The sequence below is a fragment of the Pongo abelii genome, chromosome 2 (genome assembly GCF_028885655.2).
Source record: "Pongo abelii isolate AG06213 chromosome 2, NHGRI_mPonAbe1-v2.0_pri, whole genome shotgun sequence".
Classification (NCBI taxonomy): domain Eukaryota; kingdom Metazoa; phylum Chordata; class Mammalia; order Primates; family Hominidae; genus Pongo; species Pongo abelii.
Genome location: NC_085928.1, coordinates 139,325,884 through 139,350,909, shown reverse-complemented (window position 1 = coordinate 139,350,909; position 25,026 = coordinate 139,325,884). Strand labels below are relative to the sequence as shown.

Genomic DNA, 25,026 nt, shown 5'->3' with positions numbered 1-25,026 from the left:
AGCTAGGACTACAGGCGCCCGCCACCATGCCCGCCTAATTTTTATATTTTTAGTAGAGATGGGGTTTCACCATATTAACCAGGATGGTCTCGATCTCCTGACCTCATGATCTGTCCACCTCGGCCTCTCAAAGTGCTCAGATTACAGGTGTGAGCCATTGCCCCAGCCGGGTAACTGTTAAAGTATGGTATATCCATTCCATGGAATATTATAACAGGTAAATAAAATCTACATGTACTAACATGAAAAACTCTGCAAAATATAATAATGCAGAATGAGGAAAGCACGTTATGGTAAATATGATACCACCACTATTTTAAAAAATCTACTGTGTATAAAGTGGACAGACTTAAGTCCTTATTTAAAACATCGAGACTTTCTAGATGTGTAGAAGTGCACAAAGTATGTTAAAAGTAAGGTAGTAAATAACACATTTTGTAGATATCCTTTTGTTAAAATTCACTGAAATATTACCTTTTGGAAATGTAATGATCAAACCACTTCTCTAAGCAGTACACATCATTACATTTGTACTGGGTCAGGAGAAAAGGAGGAGAATAAAGTGCAAAGCGCTTTATACCAATGTGCTTACAGTGAGGCAAGATTGACCACTGTACCTTATGTCCATGCATTTTATTTTACTTTGCTATGTATATAGTGTATATGAAGGACAAATGAGTCCTAATTTACAACACCTAGTTCTAGATGTTAAAGAGGTTGACAGCGTATGACCAACGTAGTCAGTAACCTAATACACTGAGTACACTTTGTGTTCAAACTCATAGGAAAGACTGTTCTTAAAAACACTTAGGGAAGTGAAATTGTTAAAGTCCCCTCTAAGCACTACAAATGCTTATACCTATCCACTGAGTTGACAGAGGTGGGAAGGGTTCTATGCCAGAATGTTCGTTCCTATTTAGATGGCACTTTCAAATGGCAGCTTATTACGTATGTGTAACAGTTATTCACGTTTTTAGTTCTTAAGAAGGACTATCCTCTGGGAGTGACCTTTGTTAATTGACCTCTTAGAACTAGACATAGTCCTGTACTTAGTCACTGGAATGACAGAAGAGGATGAAGAAGAACGGGTGGAAGGAAGGGCTCTTTGTCAGAATCTCCATATCTAGAAGATGGTTTTAGATGATAACCACAGGTCTATAGGTTCATTTTTAGTAAAGCACCTGTGTTTATTGTGGACAGGGTTTACTATTTTGCAACACCTAAGCTATATAGATGTCTTGATGTGACAATATATAATAAAAAGCAGAGCTACCCCATAACTATATACATCTACTATGTACCCACAAAATTATTTTTAAAATAGGACTAGTGAATTTGCCAATTTGCAAATATCTTTTTGTTATAATTGATAGAGAAGATGCATGTTGGACATGGAATTGTTAAACCACCTCTGAGTAATGCATATATGGGGACTTGTTCATTAGTTTGGCAGCAGAGGAGTAGAAGAAAGTATAAAGAGAGAGATGTATGCAGATGTATTCATATTTACATTTTGACAATAGCCACTAATGTATGTGTGTCCCTCTTGGCCGTACTATGGGAATACATTAAGTAAATCAATGGAAACATACATTCTTGGTAATATTTTAGTGGCAAAGATCCCATAATAAATTCTCTTAGAAGCATTATACTTAGTGTTGCTTTATTATAGAAACATTATAGACTACGGAAACATTATACTTAGTGTTGCATTATACTCTGTTGCTTTATGTTTCATTTTAAATTGAGCATTAAGGCAATACAGTCTTCTAAACTCTGCCAATACTTCTACCTAGAGGTCTGTTGCCATTTTTGTCTTCTGTGAAATTTTTGTCCCAAGATAGGTGGAATTATATTTTCTTCTAACAGACTGAGTTGGTGTAGGGTGTTCTTGGTTATTGAAATACTCATATAGCTTTGGGATTTTCAATTAGTAAATATCCATAATGTGTGATAAAACACGATACATACTGCATGATCTTAATCCCATAAAATTGGATACTGTTTCTATGTACACACAGGACCTAGAAGGACAAGTCAAACTGTAAACTGCTTGTGATTGTGGATGACTGTTCTTTGCTTCTTGTGTTTCTCAGTTTCCTACAGTAAACATATTAACTTTTTAAAAATAAAGGGTTTGAGTTTTGTTATTTTGAGATAGGGTCCTGCTTTGTCACCCAGGCTGGAGTACAGTGGCATGATCATAGCTCATGCAGCCTCAAACTCCGGGCTCAAGTGATTTTCCCACCTCAGTCTCCCAAACAGCTGCACACGCCACCACACCTGGCTAATTAAAAAAAATTTTTTTGGCCAGGTGCGGTGGCTTATGCCTGTAATCCCAACACTTTGGGAGGCCAGTGGATCACCTGAGGTCAGGAGTTCAAGACCAGCCTGTCCAACATAGTGAAACCCTGTCTGTACTAAAAATACAAAAAAATTAGCCAGGCGTGGTGGCAAGTGCCTGTAATCCCAGCTACTTGGGAGGCTGAGGCAGGAGAACTGCTTGACCCCGGGAGGTGGAGGTTGCAGTGAGCCGAGATCGTGCCACTGCACTCCAGCCTGGGCAATAAGAGTGAAACTCCATCTCAAATTAAAAAATAAAATAAAATTTTTTTTTGGTAGAGACAGAGTCATACTTTGTTGCCTAGGCTGGTAAGGTTACTTTTTTCAAAAGTCTAATGTGGCTGAGTGTGGTGGCTCACGCTTTTAATCCCAGCACTTTGGAAGGCAGAGGTGGGAGTTAATCCCAGCACTCTGGGAGGCAGAGATGGGAGGATCTCTTGAGCCCAGGAGTTTGAGAACAGCCTAGGCAATGTAGTGAGACCCGTCTCTACAAAAAAATAAAACAATTAGTTGGGTGTGGTGGTGTGCATCTGTAACCCCAGCTACTCAGGAGGCTGAGGTGGGAGGATCACTTGAGCCTGGGAAGTCAAGGCTGCAGTGAGTCATGACTGTGCAACTGCACTCCAGCCTGGGTGACAGAGTGAGACCCTATCTCAAAAAATAAAAAATAAAAATAGGCTGGATGCGGTGGCTGATGCCTGTAATCCCAGAACTTTGGGAGGCCAAGGCAGGCAGATCACTTGAGTTCAGAGAGACCAGGCTGGGCAACATGGAGAAACCCTGTCTCCACAAAAAAATACAAAAATTAGCCAGGGGTGGTAGTATGTGTTTGTAGACCCAGCTGCTTGAGAGGCGGAGGCAGGAGGATCACTTCAGCTCAGGAGTTTGAGGCTGCAGTGAGCTCTAATACACACCACTGCACTCCAGCCTGGGTGACAAAGCAAGACCATGTCAATTAAAAAAATAATAATAAGATTAATTTAAAAAAAAAAAAAGCTTAAATTTAAAAAAGTCTAACGAATGCTAAAACTGTGAAAGGTTGATGGGGAACGAGATACTTGCAATGTCACCAAAGTGTCCCCCACATATTGGTTAATGGCAAAGGGAATTTTACAATAGAGGAATTAGGTAGTTACTATCTTAACCCTGTGATCAAAACCAGTAAGATCTCCAGATATTATTGCCTCATGACAGGATGTAATATGCAAGACACAACATTACCTATTAAAGCATTTTTGCCAAAAATATTTTACCTGATTTAAATTTAACTTCTAGTTCACAGATAATATAGAACATAGAGGAATAAATTAAACATAATGCAAATAAACAATGAGACCAATTTGGAAACTTACTATAGAAAATTGGCTTCATCTATCATCAATGTGGAAAGAGGTATGGGGTAGGGCAAGGGTATTTTAGGCCAAGGAGATTTAAAGGACATAAGTGAGCCAGGCGTGGTTGTTCACGCCTGTAATCCCAGCACTTTGGGAGGCAAGGTGGGTGGATCACCTGAGGCCAGGAGTTTGAGACCAGCCTGGCTAACATGGCGAAATCCCATCTCTACTAAAAATACAAAAATTAGTCAGGAGTGGTGGTGGGCACTTGTAATCCCAGCTACTTGGGAGGCTGAGGCAGGAGAATCACTTGAACCCAGGAGGTGGAGGTTGCAATAAGCTGAGATTGCACCACTGCACTCCAGTCTAGGCGACAGAGCAAGACTCCATCTCAAAAAATAAAATAAAATAAAAAATAAAGGACATAAGTGTAAGAGGTAGTGCTCGACTGGATTATAAACAGCTATAGGCAGGGTGTAATCCCACACTCTGGGAGTCCGAGGAGGGAGGATTGCTTGAGCTCAGGAGTTTGAGACCAGCCTAGGCAACATAGAGAAACCTCATCTCTACAAAAATTTAAAAACCAGCCAGGGTCAGCTGCCATGGCTCGCGCCTGTAATCTCAGCACTTTGGGAGGCTGAGGTGGGAGGATTGCTTGAGCCCAGGAGTTCGAGACCAGCCTGGGCAACACAGTGAGACCTTATCTCTAAAATAAATAAATAAATAAATAAACACTAGCTGGGCACGGTGGCACATGCCTGTAGTCCCAGCTACTTGGGAGACTGAGGTGGGAGGATCTGCTTGAGCCAGGGAGGTCAAGGCTGTGGTGAGTTGTGATTGGGCCACTGCACTCCAGCCTGGGTGAGAGTGAAACCATGTCTCAAACAAAAACCAGCTATAAAAGACACCTGGAAGCCAGGTGCAGTGGCTCATACCTGTAATCCCAGAACTTTGGGAGGCCAAGGCAGGTTGATCACTTGAGCCCAGGAGTTCGAGACCATCCTGGGCAACATAGTGAGACCCCATCTCTACAAAAAATTAAAAAATTGTCTCTGCTACTTAAGAGGCTGAGGTGAAAGAATCGCTTAAGCCCAGGAGGTTGAGGCTGTGGTGAGCCATGTTCATGCCACTGCACTTCAGACTGGGTGACAAAGACCCCATCTCTAAAAAAAGTAAAAAATAAAACTAAAAGACACCAGACACTATTTGGGGAAATCTGAATTTGGAATGGATGTTAATAACATTGGGGGATTATGTTATTTTATTTATTTATTTAAAGACAGTCTTGCTCTGTCACCTAGGCTGGAGTGCAGTGCTGCAATCTTGGCTTACTGCAACCTCCACTTTCCTGACTCAAGTGATCTTCCCACCTTAGCCTCCCAGTTAGCTGGGATTACAGGTAAGCACCATCATGCCCAGCTAATTTTTGTATTTTTGGTAGAGACAAGGTTTCACCATGTTGCCCAGGCTGGTCTTGAACTACTGGGTGCAAGCTATCCACCAGCCTCAGGCTCCCAAACTGTTGGGATTACAAGTGTGAACCAACATGGCAGGCCAGATTATAGTTATTTTTGTGAAATATGATAAACTTATTGTGGTTGTGTAGAAAAAGGCCTTTTTTTAGGGGATATGTATGCAAACATTTAGGGGTGAAATGTCTTGACATTTGTAATATACTTTAAAATAGTTCAGCAAAGAAAAATTGTAAAGCAAAGATGTTAATTATATGGATATTATTATGGTATTTTTTCCTGCTTTTCTTGAATAAAGCTGTGTTTCTACATGCACTGTATATGTACGTAAGCAGGAAAACTACATGTATGGTGACTATAGCTGGTTAGCTCCAGGAAGACTAGAATTGGGCAAATGGGTAAAAAAGGCAGATCAAACAAGATCGGCAAGAAAACAGAAACACAGCAGAATACATAGACGGTGCACCAACCTTAACATATTCAACTGCTCTTGGAGAAAAATCACAGGCATAGGCAAAGATATTCGGATCTTCTTCTAAAAGTGGGAATAAACAGTTTCCAACCCCACAGCCAGCTTCAAGCATTGTTAACTTTTGATCTTCAAACTGGGGAAAGACAGCACAAAGTTATAGTATATCACATTTGCATAATGAAGAAATAAACCAAACTAAAAGGTCCAGAATATGAGAGGTGGTCTCTGACCCCATGGAGCAGACGATCAACAAGTGAACTAATAAGCAAAAGCTAATACTGGTACTTCATTTGTCATCCAACATTAACAATTTGGTGTGGAGGAAAAAAACAGCACAATGGCTAACTCGGCTCTGGAGTTAAACTGCCAGCACCCAAATCTCAACTCCTCCCCTGCATTCTATCCTTGGGCAAATCACTTAAACAGCTCTGTGCCTCAATTTTACCTTAGGGACAAATGAGTACAATACTAATACTTACACTTCACAGAGCTGGTATAAGGGTCAAATGATAGGCCATGTAGAAAAGAGCCATGGTAAATAGTTACTAACATTAACTATTATTACTATTATTTTGAATCTGTCACTGAAGTCACTTAGTATGAATTTATATTTTTATTTTTTAAATTTTTAATGTTTAAATTTTTTAAAATTCAGAACATAGGGTCTCACTATGCTGCCTAGGCTTGGCTAATTCATGTTGACTATTCACAGGCACAAGCCGCCTGCCTCAGCCTCTGGAGTAGCTGGCAATAGCCACCAGATCTGGCTCTTGAATTTAATATATAATGTTTACAACTATCAGATCAGCTTAAAGAAACAGAAAACGCCCACTAAAGTTCTCTCTCCTATATGTTAACCAAACCAGAAACTGCTAAAACTTTGGTGTTAAGACCAAACAGTATATTTCTCTCCTAAAACGCAAAGTGTTTTGATAGGCTTCTTAAATTCTCTACTTCGCACTCTCCCTAGGAATGCAATACAGCACACCTCTTCACATTTTTTTTTTCTTTTGAGACAGAGTCTCGCTCTGTCGCCAGGCTTGAGTGCAGTGGCACGATCTCGGCTCACTGCTATCTCCGCCTCCCAGGTTCAAGCGATTCTCCTGCCTCAGCCTTCCAAGTAGCTGGGACTACAGGCGTGCACCACCACACCCAGCTAATTTTTGTATTTTTAGTAAAGACGGGCGTTTCATCACTTTGGCCAGGATGGTCTCGATCTCTTGACTTTGTGATCCGCCTGCCTCGGCCTCCCCAAGTACTGGGATTACAGGCATGAGCCACGGCACCCTCTTCACATTTTAAATGAAGAACAGCTCAGATAAGGCCTAATATTAGCTTACCTCTCTACATGATCTTAGCTCCTCAAACTCTCTGGTGGTCCAGTGTCTGTCTTTGAAGAAATTAGTGCTATTTCTTTTGTAAAAAAGATCCCAATTTTTCTGAGCCTCTTGTTCCAATTTCTGCTGTTTAAAATCAGACACCAAAGTTTGGTCTCTTTTCAGTTTCTCCTCTTCTTCAGAGGTGAGAATCCTTGCCTGCAGCCCTTTCCTTTGCAAAGAAGCCATCTCTGAAACTGACGGTAACACTTAACACAGCTGAAGATTCTCCATCACCAAATAATATGAATCCACGCTAATGGATCAGATGCATTTCCTGAGGTGAGTTTCACGCCTCAAACAGCATAAAGGGCTTCGCAGAGAAAAGAATGAGATTCTGGTTAGTGGTTACAGTTCAAGACGCCAGGTTCAATTCACCAAATGTTTATGAGATGCAGACTGTACAAAAAAAAATCCTCCCCGCTATATGAGAGGTCACAAAGAAGACAAAGACACAGTCCCTACCTTCAGAGGGCTTACATTCATTCAGTGGCCAGGACTATCTCATGCACCATACTTTTATTCAAACCAGATGAGTCAACAATTACAATAAATCGATTTAGTTTAGGAAAAAGGACGCTCTCAAGAAGTGACTGGGAAACCTTGCGAAGAAAATATTCCTCAATTTTCGGTGCCCGCGAAAGGGGTGACTTAAAAACCACAATGGCCTTAGCTGGAAGCGGGTGGGGTGGTCAATTGTCAGATACAAGTGAGGTCACCGTTTCCCAAGGGTCGGAGCTCCGTTTTTTCGGGGGAAATGAAGCTAAGCCTGGGTGGGCTCATTTCCTGATCGCACTCACAAGAGGCTGTTGTAGGAACCAGAGAGGGCGTCACTTTGCAGGGACTGAGACCCTCGCACCGCCATCACCGGGCAAAGTGGAGAAAGAGACCCAGTGACGCGTGGCTGAGGTCCCGAGGATCCATCTCAGGACCCTCAGGATAGACTAGGCCGCATGGGCCCCTAGACCCTGAGGAGGACGTCCATGATAGCTAGCCGACCCGCGTTAATCTAGTCAGCCACGCTCAGGGCTCACCGTCATCAGTTCCTAAATTCACGGGTACGGCTAGGGCCAGGCGCACTCACCCCACAGCCGGCCCCACTGGGCCTCGGAGGCAGAATATGGGAGGAACCGCGAAACAACCCTAAACCAATTCTGAAGACCACGAATTGGGATTATCCGGGAGGAGTTATTTTGCCATGGCAGCGCCGCCGCCACTTCCGCTGGGAACCCGGAAGTTCCTCCCCGACGCCGGAAGTCCCACGGCCTTGCCTCCTCAGATTCTTCTCCCACCCCCACGCAGAGGAGAGAACTTGCTTCTGGACCCGGGTGGGTGCCGGCTCGGCTCTCCTTGCCTTCGAGAGCGGTGGCCCGGAAGCACAGTCCTCCCAGACGCCAGCGCCAGAAGCTCGGATCGCGGCTGCACCAGGAGAGCGCCGATCTGGGTGCGAGGCAGGTGCGGGGCCATGAATGGGACCGCGAACCCGCTGCTGGACCGTGAGGAGCATTGCCTGAGGCTCGGGGAGAGCTTCGAGAAGCGGCCGCGGGCCTCCTTCCACACTATTCGTTGTAAGTCAGCGCTCCCCACGGTTCCCTTCGGCCGCTCCAGCCGCCACATGTCAACCTTGACTCCTTCCTTTCTTCCCTTGGCCCTTCAGATTCCAGGGAATCCCCTGCCAGCGTCAGTTACTTTCTCTCGAACCCCAAATCCTTTGGGACCTCGATTTGTCCCTTCTTTTACCCAGATTATTTCTCCCAAATCTTCGTCACTCCCTACTATTCTTCTACCTCACAGTCTCAAACACTAGTTCCAAAGGTCTTTGGCCTCTTTCCATTTCCATCCCTCCCCGCCCCCCACCTCGCCCCTAAGGCAAACCTCCGTCCCCCAAGGCAAACCTCCCTCCTCTTATCCGGGTCCACTTCTCCCTCGAAACCCCTCCCCTCCTTTCCGATGCTCCCATCAGGGTTCTCCACATTTAAAAGACGCTTCTTGTTTGTTATGAGCCTCATCCACTGCCTTAGAACCCATTCACTTCCCTGTTTTCCTCCTCCGACTTGGTCCTGGACTCCCAAATACTGCGCTTTGTTCCCTCTACAGCCAAAGAATTGGCATCCTCTCTGCGCCTCATCAGAGTCTTCTTCCATCTCCTTTCTGTGCTTCATTTGACTTGGATGTCTTTTGAGGTCACCTATACCACCCGGGCTTTTCCTCTAGACCAAGTTCCTTGTGGGTAAAGAGTCAAATCAGAGTTCGTGAGCCTGGGATAGGTTAAAGATTGGTCTATGTTTGGAAGCAGAAGAGAGCAGGCGTAAGGAATGTCGAAATAGTCATTATGCCGGACCTTTTTCTACATGATTATAGACGCTGTTGAGAGAGTGCACTTCCACCCTATGTCCTGGGTGAAGGTTTGGCAGTTAGGAATTGGCTGACAGAGCATCCCTCCGTGATTCATGAACTTCTGGTTTCCGTGGCGCTAACGCTGTTGTTAAGACTTGTTTTTGTCAGGGGACCTAATAGATGTGACTCAACACATGTGAAGAGGGCGTTTTAGATAATGAAATCCCATCTTTGTGTAGTCACTTGCCATGCCATTGCTATGCTTCCTACTGACAGCAGATCCAGCTCTTTCAGAGAGAAGAGATGGGAATAAGATAAGAACATCATTTCCTGAAGAGTTTACTAAGTTGATGTTTTCTTTTGGTGAAGGGCAATGTGGAATTTAAATCATATAGTTCATGTGTGCACCTGTCCTGCAGTTTGAGGCAGGTGTGAATGGGAATTAAGATGGCTATTATGTTGTATTCTAACTGCAGTTTAGAAACACGAGCAGGATAACTTCTGGAGATACAGTTCAGTTGTTGTCTGCTATGAACATCTACGAAGTGTCTTGGTTAAAGCTGTGGAACTGGCTGAGAGTGGTGGTTGACACTATAATCCCAGTACTTTGGGAGGCCGAGGTCAGCAGATGGCTTGAGCCCAGGAGTTTGAGACCAGCCTGGGCAGCATAGTGAGACCCCATCACTATTTAAAAAAAAAAAAAAAAAAGCTATGGAACTTGAGTATGGCAAATCCTAATTTTGACAGTTTCTATGCAGAATGAAATCAGCTTTTGATGATGCTGTGGCCTTTCATATTTCATATAGAGTTTACAGTCACAGAATCTGTTTCATATGCTGTTACTTTTTATCCTTACAACCCTAAAAAAGCAACTTATTATGGATGATGAGATAATTTTCATCTCTCCCTTGGGAGAAGGGAATATCTTTGTTTAATAAAATGGCCTATAAATTCTTTTTTCCCCCTAGAATAATCAAAAAGGGGGTCAGAGGAAAAGTATGTGGAGGTGTAGATGAAACAAGATTGTCCCTGAGTTGGTAATAATTGAAACTGGATAATGGTACACCAGGTCTCATTGTATGATTCTCTCTACTTTTGTGTATCTGAAGTTTTCCATAATGAAACAGTTTTTTAAGAATTCTAAATTATTTTTATTTTCCATTCATCTGAGTAATAATTTTAATTCTTAAATGGAGATGCCCAGGAAGCCCTTATTATAAGTAACCTGGTGGGTAAGTGCTTTTTTTCCTTTCCCTTTAGATGATTTTAAACCAGCATCTATAGACACTTCCTGTGAAGGAGAGCTTCAAGTTGGCAAAGGAGATGAAGTCACAATTACACTGCCACATATCCCTGTGAGTTTATTTCATTGTTTTTTTTTTAATGTAAGATCACAATGAATCTTTGTCTTTTATGTTATTGCAATTTAAACTTCCTACTTTTAAAAATGTTTAGATTTCTGAAGTGGCAACATAAGGAAAAAAGGAATTTTGGGGAGTGGGGTGGGGTGGACTTCATGCTAGGCAGGTGCTTGATTAAAAATAATTCTTGTAATCCTAGCATTTTGGGAGGTGGAAGTGGGTGGATAGCTTGAGTTCAGGAGTTAAAGACCAGCCTGGGCAACATGGTGAAACCCCGTCTGTACCAAAAATACAAAAAAATTAGCTGGGGGTGATGGCGCATGTCTGTGGTTGCAGCTGCTTGGGAGGCGGAGCTGGGAGGATCGCTTGAGCCTGGGAGGTAGAGGTTGCAATAAACCAAGATCACGCCACTGCACTCCAGCCTAGGCGACAGAGTGAGACTCCCTCTCAAAAAAAAAAAGATTATTCGTCGTTTTCCCCAATCTTCCTTTTCCCCCATCTGCTACTGAGTAGACAAGGTTCCTGTCTGGACACCTAGATATAGCTTTTCTCCCAAGCAACTCCAGACAGAAAAGCCCTAGGTGCCCTGCTGATTATATGGCCACAAGAGCTCAGGAGTGTGAGGCAACCAAGCCAGGAGTTAAGGCAGGCAGGAGCCAGAGATGTGGCACATTCAGCTGATTTAGGGATGAAGAACTAAATTGAAAGCTGGATTAAGAACCCTTACAGAGAAAGATTTTTGTGAAGCCCTGCCCAAGGCAGCACTAATGACAAAGCACCAAAGGGTCACATGATGCTCTTAGTGAACATGTGTTATTGCATGTCACACCCCTGTCCTGGAACATAAGTTCTCGGTAGCTGGTGACAGAATGAAAGGTCTCTGGACAGGGAGATCTGGAAAGCTCTGTGCTGAGGAAAAATTGCCCATTCAAACTGCTGTTTGATTACTTGTTACCTTTGGCAAGTTACGTCATCTCCCTTTGGACCTTAGTTTCCCATATGTAAAATGAAAGGTTTAGATAAATGGTCCCTAAAGTTCTTTCTAGCTCTATATTTTTACTATATAAATAAGGAGTCAAAGAGCCAAGTGGTTTTTTATTCTAAGCAAGGCATTAAATACGATATTCAACAAATATTAATCAAATGCCTCCCACATATTGGCCCATTACTAGGCATGAAGAATACAACCTTGAACAAAACAAGCACATTTCTTGCCCTTGTGGAGCTTATGGTCTGGAGTTTAAATAAATACAAGAAAATATAGCAGTTATTCTACAAAATCAGGGAAGGCTTCCTTAAGGAAGTAACCTGTGAGCAGATCTGGAGGTTGGGTCATTTAAAGAGAGGGGGCAGGATATAGCCGGCAGAAGCCTTGTTAAAGCCCGGAGGCAGGAGAGAGCTTGAGGATCTGAGGGAAGCCAGTTGCCTTCTGCTCTGAAGCACATGCGCAGGGGAGTATGCTGCAGGGTGAGGTGGAGAGCCAGGGAAGGGCCCGGTAGTGCAAGGCCAAGTGGCTAGTTTAAAGATTTTATCCTTTGGCCTGAGAGCAACTGAGGAGTGATTGAAAGGCTTAGGCAGATGAGTGACATGATTGATTTATTCTGAGCCAACCAGGATAATGACCTTCTCTTGGAAAATGCTCTGTTGGTTGCTTGACATGAGAAGGGGAAACCCTGGTCTCTCTAATGACAAAGAAATAGAGATCACTCACAGTTTTACTATACAGAGTGATAACTCTGCTTAGTATAATGAAAGTAACGGTTAATTTTTCTCTCTTGGAACGTATATAGTAATTAAAATTTTTATACTACCTTTTTGATTACTTAGAACGCATTGCACATTCACAAATTCTTGCTATATTATTTCTCCTTTATTTTTGCCTCAGAAACCAGAAGGAGATAAAATAGAAATCAGTTCAACCTGTTCTTTTTGAATAGCTCTGATAAAAGATTTCATCAGGTAGAGTCATCTATAAATTCAGTTGATATTCATAACTGGTATGTTTAGTTTGATCATCTTATACTTTTGTGGCAAATAGGGATCCACACCACCTATGACTGTGTTCAAGGGGAACAAACGGCCTTACCAGAAAGACTGTGTGCTTATTATTAATCATGACACTGGTGAATATGTGCTGGAAAAACTCAGTAGCAGCATTCAGGTGAAGAAAACAAGGTATGTGAATAGCCAGATGCAGGTTTATATCATGTTTCCAAACCTCTGTTATCTATTCAGTTTTTATAAGGTTGTGAACATCTGCTTGCTCATAGTGTTCTATCAATAATCTTAACTCTACCTGTGTCTTCTCAGACAAAATGAGTAAAATGTCTTCCTCAAATGCAATAAAAGACATAATGTTTTTAAGACCTAAAACATGGGAACCATTAGGGAAAGGGATATACTTTATAATTAAGCCTATTTTGTTAATCTCATGATTGCTACAGTACCACCTAAGGGATAAGATAACTTATAGACTTATAATTATGAAGGAGTAATATATACTATACTTAACTGGAGTGAAAACATTAATTTTTTTATAAGATACATTTGAGATTACTATAATACCAAAATAAAACTTTGCCTATTTTTTAATATAGTGAACTGTTTAATTCAACAGTTGCTACATGTCTAAAATGAAGCCAGTTAGAGTTTATTTGAAAATAAAAATTCATTCTATAAATAGAAATAACCTAGTGGTTCTATTTGTTACCATATAATACAGTATTTTTTTTTTTTAAAGAGTCGAGGTCTCTTGCTCTTTCACCCAGGCTGGAGTGCAGTGGCATGATCATAGCTCACTTATAATACAGTAATTATTATAATACAGTAATTAAATTGTAAAGATTGTCACAACCTGATGTTTTTTGTGCTTCGTTAAGCCATTTTTTTTCATTCATTCATTCCACAGAAAATAAAAATAGGTACCACTTATTGAGGGGGTATCATGTCCCAGGCACTCTGCTAGATGCTTTATATGCATTGTTTTATCTAACAAGTAATTTTTAGAAAGGTGTTATTATTATTTTTTACCTCTTTTGTTAAAAATATGGAATCGTTCATGAATTTGTGTGTCATCCTTGCACAGGGGCCATGCTAATCTTCTGTGTATCGTTCCAATTTTAGTATATGTGCTGCCAAAGTGAGTACGAAAGGTGCTATTATTATCTTTAAAAAAAAAAAAAAAAAAGATACGGAGACTGAGGGTTAGAGAGCTTGACCTACCCCAGAGAGTGTGCTGCAGAGTCCTTGTTCCTGTCCTGCCACTCTATTTATTTGTATTCATTACCTATGTGAACCAGGTGCTACTGATATTCCTCCAATATCTGATGGTTGTGGTAGATTCCCTTACTACTCAGTGTGACATGGGAACTAACAGTATCATATCACCTAGATGATATGCAGAATCTCAACACCTATTAGATCTGAATCTGCAGAGATCACCAGGTGATTTGTGCATAAGCAACAGTTTTAGAAGCACTAGGCTAGTCCATTTACAAAAGAAATTGTTAACTGATAGAATATTCTCAGGCTTGGGATGGAATTCTGCTTGTCTGAAAGCAAGAGCTGGCATGTGATGAAATGAACAAGCAATATATAGATAATGGAAAAAATTTTCAAGCTGGGCAATATTTTAAGAGCTACTTTATTTAGGAACTCATGCACTCATGATTATAACTACATAATGATGTTTTGGTCAATAGTGACCTACATATATGACAGTGGTCCCTTAAGATTGTAATGGAGAATGTGTGGAAACCTGATATACGGCACTTGATATTGGCATTGCAGATCAAGTAGGGGGAATGATTGATATTCAGTAATGGTGGTGGGACATTTGGGTTTTCATGTGAAAAAATTATATGCTATCTTGGTTTGTGTAAGTACATTCTGCTGTTTGCATGATGAAATCACCTCATGATGCAGTTCTCAGGACTTACCCTCATTGTTAAGAGATGCATGAATGTATTTTCTACTAGTAAAATGGATTTTCATAGTTGCATTGTATCCTACATTTGTTTGCTATACATTTGAGCTCATCGAGGGCAGTAAATGTTCTATTCATCTCTGTATCCCTGATACATAATATAGTACTGGATTACAGTAGACACTCAAATGTTGAATGAATAGCTCACATGTTAAAATTACAAGTATCAGTATTTTGAAGTGGTCTGGAAAGAACATGGGGTTCTACAGAGACTTCTGAGTTTTCAGTCACCTGGACAAATTTGAGAACCACTGTTTTTGCCCTGCTAATTTAATCTCCTTTCAGAGCTGAGGGCAGCAGTAAAATCCAGGCCCGAATGGAACAGCAGCCCACTCGTCCTCCACAGACGTCACAGCCACCACCACCTCCACCACCTATGCCATTCAGAGCTCCAACGAAGCCTCCAGTTGGACCCAAAACTTCTCCCTTGAAAGATAACCCCTCACCTGAACCTCAGTTGGATGACATCAAAAGAGGTAGAGAACATTTTCTGGATCCATGATAGCAACTTGGAGGAGAGTGCTGAATTTTCTTGTGGAGATCACATGGCTGCTGTATTGATACGGTGGCTGGGGCATTCAATGCCATCAAAAAAATGTCTGCAGAGCTCACTGTTCAGAGATGGGGAGGGTGGGGGCTTCTGCCACTTATCTCATTTGACGAGGGTGAGTCCTGGAATAGTGACTTGAGTTTGTGGCTATCTTTGTAGCATTCTGCTTAGAGGCCTAGGATTTAAACAAGCATGACTTCCATCTAAAGTTCCATATGGCACACCTCTAAGGCTTCGGAGAAAGGATTCTAGGTGTTGGAGGTGAAAACTGAGCGTAGGTGGCAACCTTTCTGAGCTCTACATTAGTATAGAGGCTGGAGGAGCTGACCATGGTGCTGCACACTTGCAGTTTCAGCTACTATGAGGCAGGAGGATCGCTTGAAATTGGGAGTTCGAGGCTACAGTGTGCTGTGATCATGCCTGTTGGTAGCTACTGAACTTCAGCCTGGGCAATAACATCTCTTTTTTGGGGGAAAAAAAGGATTAAAGTGCCTTTTAAAATACCATAAGCAAATGTTCTGTGCTAACACAAAGTGTGTAAATATGAAAGAGGCCATGAGGACCAATAGAAACAGATACTGGCCTAGAAAGAGTTAAAGGTCCAGTTTGGTTCTCTCCACTGCAAACCTGAGACAAAGGAGCTTACCTTGGCTTTCTCCTTCACACGATGAATGGTTTTAGTCCTCCAGACTCTTTAGAAGTTGTGAGGCCAAGTGTCATATTTCATATTTATAAGTTTTATAAAATAACTAAATCCATAATAATAGTAGGGAAACGTAAAGAGTTGTCCCTGGGAAATTTGCCTTTTCCACCCTGTAGAACGGCTGCAGACATCACTCTGCACTGTGTACAGTTGTTTTGTCCCTTGTTTTTTTTTTCCCTCATGGATACTGGAATGCTGTTATGGAAGTTTTCACTTAGGTTGAATAGGAATCAGAGCATGAGTGGTTAGTTGTTGCCAATTATGCTTAGAGGAGCCACAGCCATTTAAGGCCACATGGTATGCCTAGACAGGAAAATCTGGCACCTTTCTTGAAATGGTTAGTTAACATTGATATTTTATATCTGTAAAAAATGCAGTACCTGATAGGCATGGCTGTCAGTCAAATAAGTAAAGAGTGAAGGGAAGAATATTGTTTCACCATTTTTATTTAGTCACCATGGTTCTTCCTGCAAACCTCCATTTATTTATGGGACATGAGAGCTGGAAAGGACCTTAGAGGCTATCTTGCTTTCATTTTTCCAGAGTGGCTTGGAAAATTCATTGACTTCTACCTGGGTGTCACTGCTGGTTAGAGGTAAATCCAAAACAAGCACTCAGACCTTCCAACTCCTAGTCAAATATTTTTCAACTACTTTACATAATATTTGTCTTCTCTTATGTGGGAATTATGGTTTTATCCCATAGTTCATAATATTCATAATTTTTCTTTTAGTAGATAAAGGCAAATGGACTTAATTCATTTCTTACACAGAACAGCCATTATTCTGAAACAGTCTTGCTTTTTATTTATTTTGAGTGAATTTAATGTTTCCATTGTGTCTCTGGAAACAGGTTGTGTTTTTGTTTTGGTAATTTTGTTTGTACATTTTTTAAGGTATTGAGAAGCAGGACTTTGTTTTAAATTATTTCTTATTGCTGTTGGTTTTGCTGATTTACTATTTATAGAAGCTCCAATACACTGCCTTGAAAAGGGCTGCTGTGCTGATCCATGTCATATCCTTTATTCCAGAGCTGAGGGCTGAAGTTGACATTATTGAACAGATGAGCAGCAGCAGTGGGAGCAGCTCTTCAGACTCTGAGAGCTCTTCGGGAAGTGATGACGACAGCTCCAGCAGTGGAGGCGAGGACAATGGCCCAGCCTCTCCTCCGCAGCCTTCACACCAGCAGCCCTACAACAGTAGGCCTGCCGTTGCCAATGGAACCAGCCGGCCACAAGGAAGCAACCAGCTCATGAACACCCTCAGTAAGTGTGTGCTCCCTTTTCTGGCTGAGAGAGGGCCATAGGTGCAGCTTCTATTTATCCTGTGCCAGAACTTACAAACCTAAAGATGTTTAAGGCATAGGAGAGGATCTTGTTAAAAATAGTTTGGAGCAGAAAGGTGTGAGTTACTAAACAGTAAAAAAGGGAAATGAGATGAAAAATCTGTTCTTTCTATTTCTATTCCCCACTGGCTCATACCGATGTTTGTGAATTCTAGAAAACACTAAAACATGAACAGATAGGCTGTTTTTGCTTTTATACCAGACTTTCGGGGAGCTACCTGCCACCATATTGCTCTCTGCCCATTGGTCTATTTTCTGGAGACGGAGTCTCACTCTGTCGCCCAGGCTGGAGTGCAGTGGTGCAATCTCGGTGTACTGCAACCTCCACCTCTCGGGTTCAAGCGATTCTCCTGCTTCAGCCTCCCAAGTACCTGGAATTACAAGCATGTCCCACCACACCTGGCTAATTTTTGTATTTTTAGTAGAGATGGGGTTTTGCCATGTTGACCAGGCTGGTCTCCACCTCCTGGCCTCAAATGATCTGCCTGCCTCAGCCTCCCAAAATGCTGGGATTATGGGTGTGAACCACCACGCCTGGCCTATCTTGAACTTTTATAAAAAAGAATCCGCTGTCCCCAGTGTGGTGGCTTTTTTTTTTTTTTTTTTCCTTCAGACAGAGTCTTGATCTGTTGTCCAGGCTAGAGTACAGTGGCACTTCCCAAAGTGCCGAGATTATAGGCATGAGCCACCATGCCCAGCCATTTTTAAAATTTTCAGTAGAGACAAGGTCTCACTGTTTTGCCCAGGCTGGTCTTGAACTCCTCCTGGGTACAAGTAATTTTCCCAACTGCCGAAGTGCTGGGATTAAAAGCATGAACCACCGTGCCCGGCCTCGGTGGGTTTTAATGCAGTTGATACTACAGTAAAACAGGAAAACAAGAACAAAAATTTATTTGTTTTGAAGGTGAGCAGAGAGCTAATTTTCTATGCTTTTCTCTCTTTGGAACCCTGATGAATGTTCTCTCTTGGTACACCTTCCGTTGAGGAAGTTGGAAGGTCTAGAGGCAACAGTGGGGAAGTTAATCTAGTTAATCCAACTATTGTGGACCAGGCAGAGATAATCTCAACCTCAGCACTATGGGCAGTTTGAGCAAGATAAGTCTTCTTTGTGGGAGGTTGTCCTGCACATTGTAGGATGTTTAAGAGCATCCCTGACCTCTACCCACTAGATGCCAGTACCAGTCTCCTCCCACCTCCCCAGCCCCATGACAACCAAAAATATCTCAAGACATTGCCATTATATGCCCCATCTTTAACATAGAGACTGAAGTATATGAAGAAAATCTGGCATTGTAGGTAGTTAAGAAAAGGGGTGACCTCAGGATCAGACCCCCCTGAAAGGGTTTCATGGACCCCAGAGTCCTCAGAATAGACTTTGAGGAGAACTGGCCTAGAGATTAGCAATTTGGAAATAAAGAAAATCACTTTTGCTACAAGTGGTATCAACTGGGGTTCTGTTATATGTATTCCTATTGTATTAGATTGAAATGTTAAGTAATTATATTCTTCTAAATTCTGCATAGTAAACAAGAATCTGGGGTTTTATAAAGCACGTTAGTTCAGATTTGAAATTTAAGATAACATGACTATCCTGGACAGAGGTGTGCCAGAGCAGATACTGCATTAGCATATTACTGGTGTTAACAGTATTCACCTTTCTTAATGGGAAGCCTACTGGATATTTTCTTAAGTTGCCTTTATAAAGCAACTTAAGGTGATCAGTTCTTCTGAATGGTGATCAGTTATTTTAAATATTTTCTTTTTTTTTTTTCTTTTTTCTTATTTTCTTTGAGACGGAGTCTCACTCTATCACCCAGGCTGGAGTGCAGTGGTGCAATCTCGGCTTACTGCAAACTCCACCTCTCGGGTTCAAGCGATTCTCCGCTTCAGCCTCCCAAGTACCTGGGATTACAAGCTTGTCCCACCACACCTGGCTAATTTTTGTATTTTTGGTAGAGATGAGGTTTTGCCATGTTGGCCAGGCTGGTCTCCAACTCCTGGCCTCAAATGATCTCCCTGCCTTGGCCTCCCAAAGTGCTGGGATTACAGGTGTGAGCCACTGCGCCCAGACATATTTTAAATATTTTCTTGCTATTTATTAAACCATTTAAAAGTTATCTAGCTTACTTCTCCTTTGCTCTACCCTAATATGCAGTATTGTTGTGCTTTGTAGATAACCAAAAGCACCATTTTGTTTCAGTGAGCCAATTTGATTTTCTTCCCTAAGTTGAATTAACAAGGTTTTACTGTAGTGTGATAGCCAAGGCAATTAACAAAAAATTGTGAGGAAGTCATTTTTATATTCTGTACTTTTGTTTGATTCTACGATTTTACTTTTTTTTTTTTTTTTTTTTAAATAGGAAATGACTTGCAGTTGAGTGAGTCTGGCAGTGACAGTGATGACTAGTGCTGGATCTTTCGAAATCTACTTTTTGGTGCACAAACATGCCGCAAGACTGTGCTACTTTGGCGTGGAGTCTATTGCAAGAGGAAAATGTTATGGATCAGTGACTGTAGTAGGAGTTTGAGGCTCTGGAGCTCTCACATATTCAAGTCTTTAACCTAGTGGTGATGGGTGATTTTCTCGTGTCATTTTTGAACAATCTCATCTTTCAAAGTTTAAGTAGACCTGTAGAAGAGCTAACAGAATTATATTTCTATTTAGTTAACATTGTTAATGAAAAACAGATAAATGTGCCCTGGTCTAGGTTACTCAAAGGCCATATCTTCACCAGGCCAGAGATTCAGTTTTAAACCTCAGCAGCCATCAGTTTGGCCAAGTGGTTGGTACCAGTGAAATGAAGTCTTTGATGGGTAGGAGAGAGAGGGAAAACCTCAAACTACATCATAGAAATATGTTAAAACCACTTTAAATTGTTGACACAAAGTGGTAAGGAAGTTTTGTCTGACTCAGCCTGACAAGCCTGGATAGAAATGGACCTCAGAATACAGAATGGAGTCCTTGAGTGTCAGCTGGTGAGGACCATGGAGTCCTGCGAGCTCAACCTGTCATTTACAGACTAAGAAAGGGAAGTACACACCTGGCTTGTGGCCAGTCTCCTGCCCGCTCTCTGGGCTTTCCTCACTGTTCTCTCCCTTGAATCTCATTTGTAGGAATCAAGAGATTCCTATACATGGGACTTTTAGATGTACATTGGCACTTTGATTAGATTCCAAAAGACAAAAGTGTTGGGTGCTTCTAGCTTGAATTTAGTCCCTAAATACATGAGGCTGGGTGAGCAGATGAAACCGGTAGCCACTGTGCTGATGCATGTGACTCCATTCACTTGGGGCTTTTGGTTCCATGTGGATCCATACTAAGTGTTCTTCAGTCAGTGGATCTTAGCAGGGGGAGGTAGGAGTGGAAGAGAGGTGTGAAGAGACCTCTCTGAACAAATGAACCAGCAGTAAGTTTCTAAAAATCAGAATCTAGATAGAAGTTCTGCAATATGAAATGAGCACATTCTTTGATAAGGCGTATCTATTCATGCTTTTGTTCCACTGTTTGTACCTGACTCCCTGACTGATTTGTATTTTTTATATACAACTAGAAGAAAGTCACAAGATTGCCTTCTACAGTGTGCCATTTCCAAATGGATCTGTTGTTGGAGGAAACTGGTCGCTAGTCAATGTTCTATATTTAATGAATGTGTGATAAATCATCCTGTAATCAGTATGGAGTAACCTGTTTTTGTAGTTTGGATGAATATGTCCTGAGAAATTTCCATCCACTTTGGTTCAGCGGACATCAAGATAGTAATAATAATTTTTCCTCCACAGGTTCCTCCACTCATATGGCCTCTCCCTCCCCAGCTAGTGGAGGGGAAGCAGTCTGGACTTAGAAAGGAAATAGGTGGTCTGTGGTAGGGGCTTTCGTTAGAGTTAAATTTCATAGAGTCAACTGTTTCATCATCATAGTGAGCCCAGAGAGCCACTGCCCAGCAGCATGCTCACACCATCTACCCTAGTGTAGGTAATAGGTCTACGCTAGGACCCTGTGCTGGGCTCTCAGCCCATCATGAGATTTTGGTGGATTTAATGGCAGGTAGGAAGTTATTTATAGTGGATTGATAATTGCTTTATAATTCCTTGGTAATGACAGCTCAGGGAAGGTTTCACAAGGTCATGATCAGGAGACTTGAATTGTTACTGGATGTAGGAATTGTTTCACTGCTCTTAACTTGCTCAAACTGGGGCAGGTTCCAGGAACTTGAACTAAAAATATCTATTTAAGCCTCTCTCTCTTTCTCTCCTCCCCAACTTTTTTCTGAAAGCCTTGATTCCTGTAGACAGAACTATGGTTTTTGGCATGTTGGGTCAAGACGTGTTTCTATAGGAAATGCTTGCATGTGGCACTGGCTTGGTGAGTCAAGCTTACTGAGCTTCAGACCCTCTGTCCTGTCATCTGTCCTGCCCAACACTGTATGGTTTTTCTCTAGCACGGCTTCAGTTTTGTTCTCTGCAGAAAGCCTTTGGTGGTTCTGCCCTCTGCCCTCCAGCTTAACCCACCAGAGTAAGGAATCTTTTCTTTTTAGAAATCAAGAATTTGGCTTCACAGATGCTTCTCACAGATGCCCTCCTGCCAGCCAAACCGGACTTGTTCTTCCTGCCTCTGTGCCTTCTCTCATTCTCCTTCTCTCCCTCCAAACCCCACTTTTGAGGCTCTGTGGGTACCATCTTTGTGGACTCTTGTCTTTTTTTTCAACCCACATGGAGTGCCCTGTGTGTACATACTGACCTTTTTTTTTTTTTGCTTGAACTCTGGTTGGTATGAGCTCTTTAAAAGCAGGTACTGGGCTGGGTGTGGTGACTCATGCCTGTAATCCCACCACTTTGGGAGGCTGAGGTGGGAGGATTGCTTGAGTCCAGGAGTTTGAGACCAGCCTGGGCAACATGGCGAGACCCTGTTTCTACAAAAAGAAAAAGGAAAAAAAAAGCAGGGACTGTCATTCTCATCTCTTCCCTGGGGTATCCACAGGAATGGACATTCAAATGGTTGTAGCCTGGTGGGGTAGAAGGCAGAGAAGACTACCCAGCCAGTGAAGTGCAGAGGATAAACATAGGAAAACATTCCAGGCATTTGGAGACAGCTGAAAGTATCCATGCTGACTTTCATGATTTAGAAGTCATGAATTATTAAAATTATTAAAATTGCCTTTTCTTTGTGCTGTACAATGTCTACTGTACTGTGGGTCATTTAGATGAGATGAAAAACTTAATTAAATCTGAAGTGTCTGAGGCGCTTAGTAAGCTTTAGTAAAGTTGTGATTGAAGAAACTTAATACAAATGAACTAGAGGTTTGTAATCATGCCACTCATTAATGATTTTATTTCTGCAGCAGAATCATTTTTCCTATGTAAGGTGTTAATGTGTGTGTATGTGCTTTGGTTGTAGGAAAACTTGAAAATTCCAAAATCCTTATTTTCCTATTTGAGAGGCTGGTTCAGCAGGGTGTGTGTGTGTGTGTGTGTGTGTGTGTGTGTGTGTGTGTGTGAATGGTATATTTATTACATTATTTTGAAAGAGAATTAGTGTGTTATGTGGATAATGTTATATACAGCCAAAGTGGATGTTTCTATTTGGCAAGGAAGGTGGGATTTCTGAAACTCAGGCCTTAACCAATAGGTTGGAAGACAAGACCAATTGAAGAGTTAGGAAATGTGAGTTTTTTTTACTTCTGTTATTTCAGTCTTGGTTTCATTGTCTCATTCTTTATTTTTAAAATCTTGTGCCTAAAAGTTTTTTTGCTTAATTATGAAGTAGACATGCATGTTTACATTTATGTAAAATATTTGCTGTGTAAAGTATTTTTTGTTTATTCTCTTAAAAGATCACTATATTTAAATAAAAGTGAAGGTCAGCAATACATTTCCTGTCTTGGTGGGTTTCATTTTCTTTTAGAAATCAATGAGCAATATAGGGTTCTTTTAAGAACCTTCTGTGCTTAAGCCTAAATAGCTAACTAAATGGATTCCTTTTTAATTTGGTGTTTATAATCGTTAGGAAGTATACCTCAGCTTTTAAAAGGTGTGACATTCAAAACTGAAGGATGAACTTCAGTTTTTAAAAGGTATGAAGTTCAAAACTGAATCACATCTGAGGCCATTTTACTTGGTCTGAAAAGGAAGGCTTAGTTTGGGTCTGAGAACCATGCAACAGTTAAACTGAATCCCTAGACATATCCTATTGTCATTTTAGTTTACCAGATTCCTTCTGCCTGGAATGCTATGCCACACACACCTCTGACTCCCAGTTGACATTTGGCTAGAAGTGATCCTGACCTCCTGCTTCCATTCTCCACTTCTGCTTCAGCAGTGCTCATATTTACCTGTGGTCTTGGCTCCTCTGCTAGACAGCATAAACTTCTAGGTAGGCAGTGGCCATATTCCTTTTTAATTCGCTGTAGTGTCTCTAATAGGTGCTCAATACATTTGGATTTAATTAAATTACATGTTAAGTCTAGAAAACCTCTGCTACTTAATTCTGCAATGTGCTTGTTCCCTCAGATGGCAACAGGAGTTAGACTTGAACCATCTCAGTGGGGAAGTGGTGGTGTCCATCACTGAAGGGAGTTTTATCTTCAGTTAACTATTGCCACTGTAATGTTCTGTAAGAAACCATCCCAAAACTCAATGACTAATGAGCATTTATTTTGCTCACAAGTCTGAGTTGGCTTTAGACTGGCCTTAGCTGGACAGTTCTGGTCTTGATTGGCTCCCTCATAGGCCTGGCAATTGACTGAGGTTCAGCTGATGTAGGATGGCTTTGGCCAGCAGAGTGGGGGCAACAGCTCTGCTCCATGTCATCTCCACCAGCCTGGCCTGGGCATGTTGTCATGGCAAAGGCAGAGAGGTGTTAAGAGTAAGAGAGAAACCAAAATACTTCCGTCACAATTGCTAAGACATCATTGGCCAAAGCAAGTTAGAGAGCTAAGTTCAGAATGAAGGGGTGGGGAAATCCATTCCCCAAAATTGATGGGAGGAGTTGAAAAAGAGATTGGAAAGGGTGTAGATACAGGGAGGTGGGAAGAATTGCGGCTATTAATGCCATCTATTACATTCACATGCCCTGTGACTGCCATGTTTGAGATCACTGGGCCACATGATCTCTAAGTCCCCTCCCAATTCTGGCATTGTTCCTGGCCAGATAAACAAAAGTTCCAGTAAGAGTTAAGATACTTCTATTCATGATTCATGCAGAGGGCACCAAAAGCCACCCAATGGCTACTCTTGGCTCAGCCCTCCCTCCTTCATTCACTGTGTATAGTTTGCTCCCCTCCTGCCATTTCTTACCAAGAGCACTATTCCAGTTACCTGTTGCTAAGTACCAAGCTACTCCCCAGAACTTGGTGGTTTAAAACAATCACTATTTTATGTCATGGAATTTGTTGGTTACAAATTGGGACAGAGCTTGGCTAGGCAGGTCAGCATCTTGTGGCTTTAACTGTGGTACTTAGCTGGCAGATGGGCTGGACTGCAGGGTCCAAGCTAGCTTCACTCACATGCCTGGCATCCTGGTGGAGGTGGCTGGAAGCAGGCTCCTGGAACCTCTGGGCCCATGGATTGTAATGGTGAATTGCTCAAATGTAACAATCTCCTTGGTGAATTGCCAAGGTCCTTGACCTGTAAGCTGATTATTATCGCACAAGTGCTGAAGAACTGCTTCACTGAAAATTTAAATTGGCTCACTGTACTATGGGGGAAGGATGGGGCCGAACAATTCCAGTAAAGCAGGCATTGGGGAATAGG

At 41.8% G+C, this 25,026-nt stretch overlaps 2 protein-coding genes and 1 non-coding gene across 22 annotated transcripts in view; 1 reads left to right on the top strand and 2 right to left on the bottom strand.

The window, feature by feature from the left end:
• Positions 1–8,226, bottom strand: part of METTL6 (methyltransferase 6, tRNA N3-cytidine) — a 56,333-nt gene extending 48,107 nt beyond the window's left edge. For 10 of the 19 annotated variants that reach the window (XR_010139097.1, XM_054550192.2, XM_054550188.2 and 7 more), the window contains exons 1-3: positions 8,082–8,220; positions 6,962–7,310; positions 5,620–5,754 (exon numbers count right to left, since the gene is read on the bottom strand). Coding sequence is in view for 18 of the 19 variants with exons in the window: in XM_054550192.2 (XP_054406167.2) it covers positions 5,620–5,754; positions 6,962–7,186 (360 nt within the window). In the remaining variant the exon portion in view is untranslated. 19 annotated transcript variants of the gene reach the window in all.
• Positions 8,196–23,146, top strand: EAF1 (ELL associated factor 1). Of its 2 annotated transcripts, none has more exons than XM_054550179.2 (6): positions 8,196–8,565; positions 10,595–10,689; positions 12,734–12,870; positions 14,966–15,156; positions 16,964–17,197; positions 22,256–23,146. In XM_054550179.2, exons 1-6 carry the CDS (start codon positions 8,196–8,198, stop codon positions 22,318–22,320), a joined length of 1,092 nt encoding a protein of 363 aa, XP_054406154.2. In that variant the 3' UTR covers positions 22,321–23,146.
• On the bottom strand, positions 13,736–13,842 carry LOC112132789 (U6 spliceosomal RNA). Its single transcript, XR_002914511.1, has one exon. It is a non-coding gene; the product is annotated as a U6 spliceosomal RNA (small nuclear RNA).
• Positions 23,147–25,026: the final 1,880 nt, after the last annotated feature.

Excerpts from the sequence above, each read along its gene's own strand:
- EAF1 (XM_054550179.2), top strand. The coding sequence starts at position 8,196 with ATGGCAGCGCCGCCGCCACTTCCGCTGGGAACCCGGAAGTTCCTCCCC. Across the intron at positions 12,871-14,965 it reads ATTCAGGTGAAGAAAACAAG|AGCTGAGGGCAGCAGTAAAA; the intron begins GTATGTGAATAG and ends ATCTCCTTTCAG. Across the intron at positions 15,157-16,963 it reads GTTGGATGACATCAAAAGAG|AGCTGAGGGCTGAAGTTGAC; the intron begins GTAGAGAACATT and ends CCTTTATTCCAG.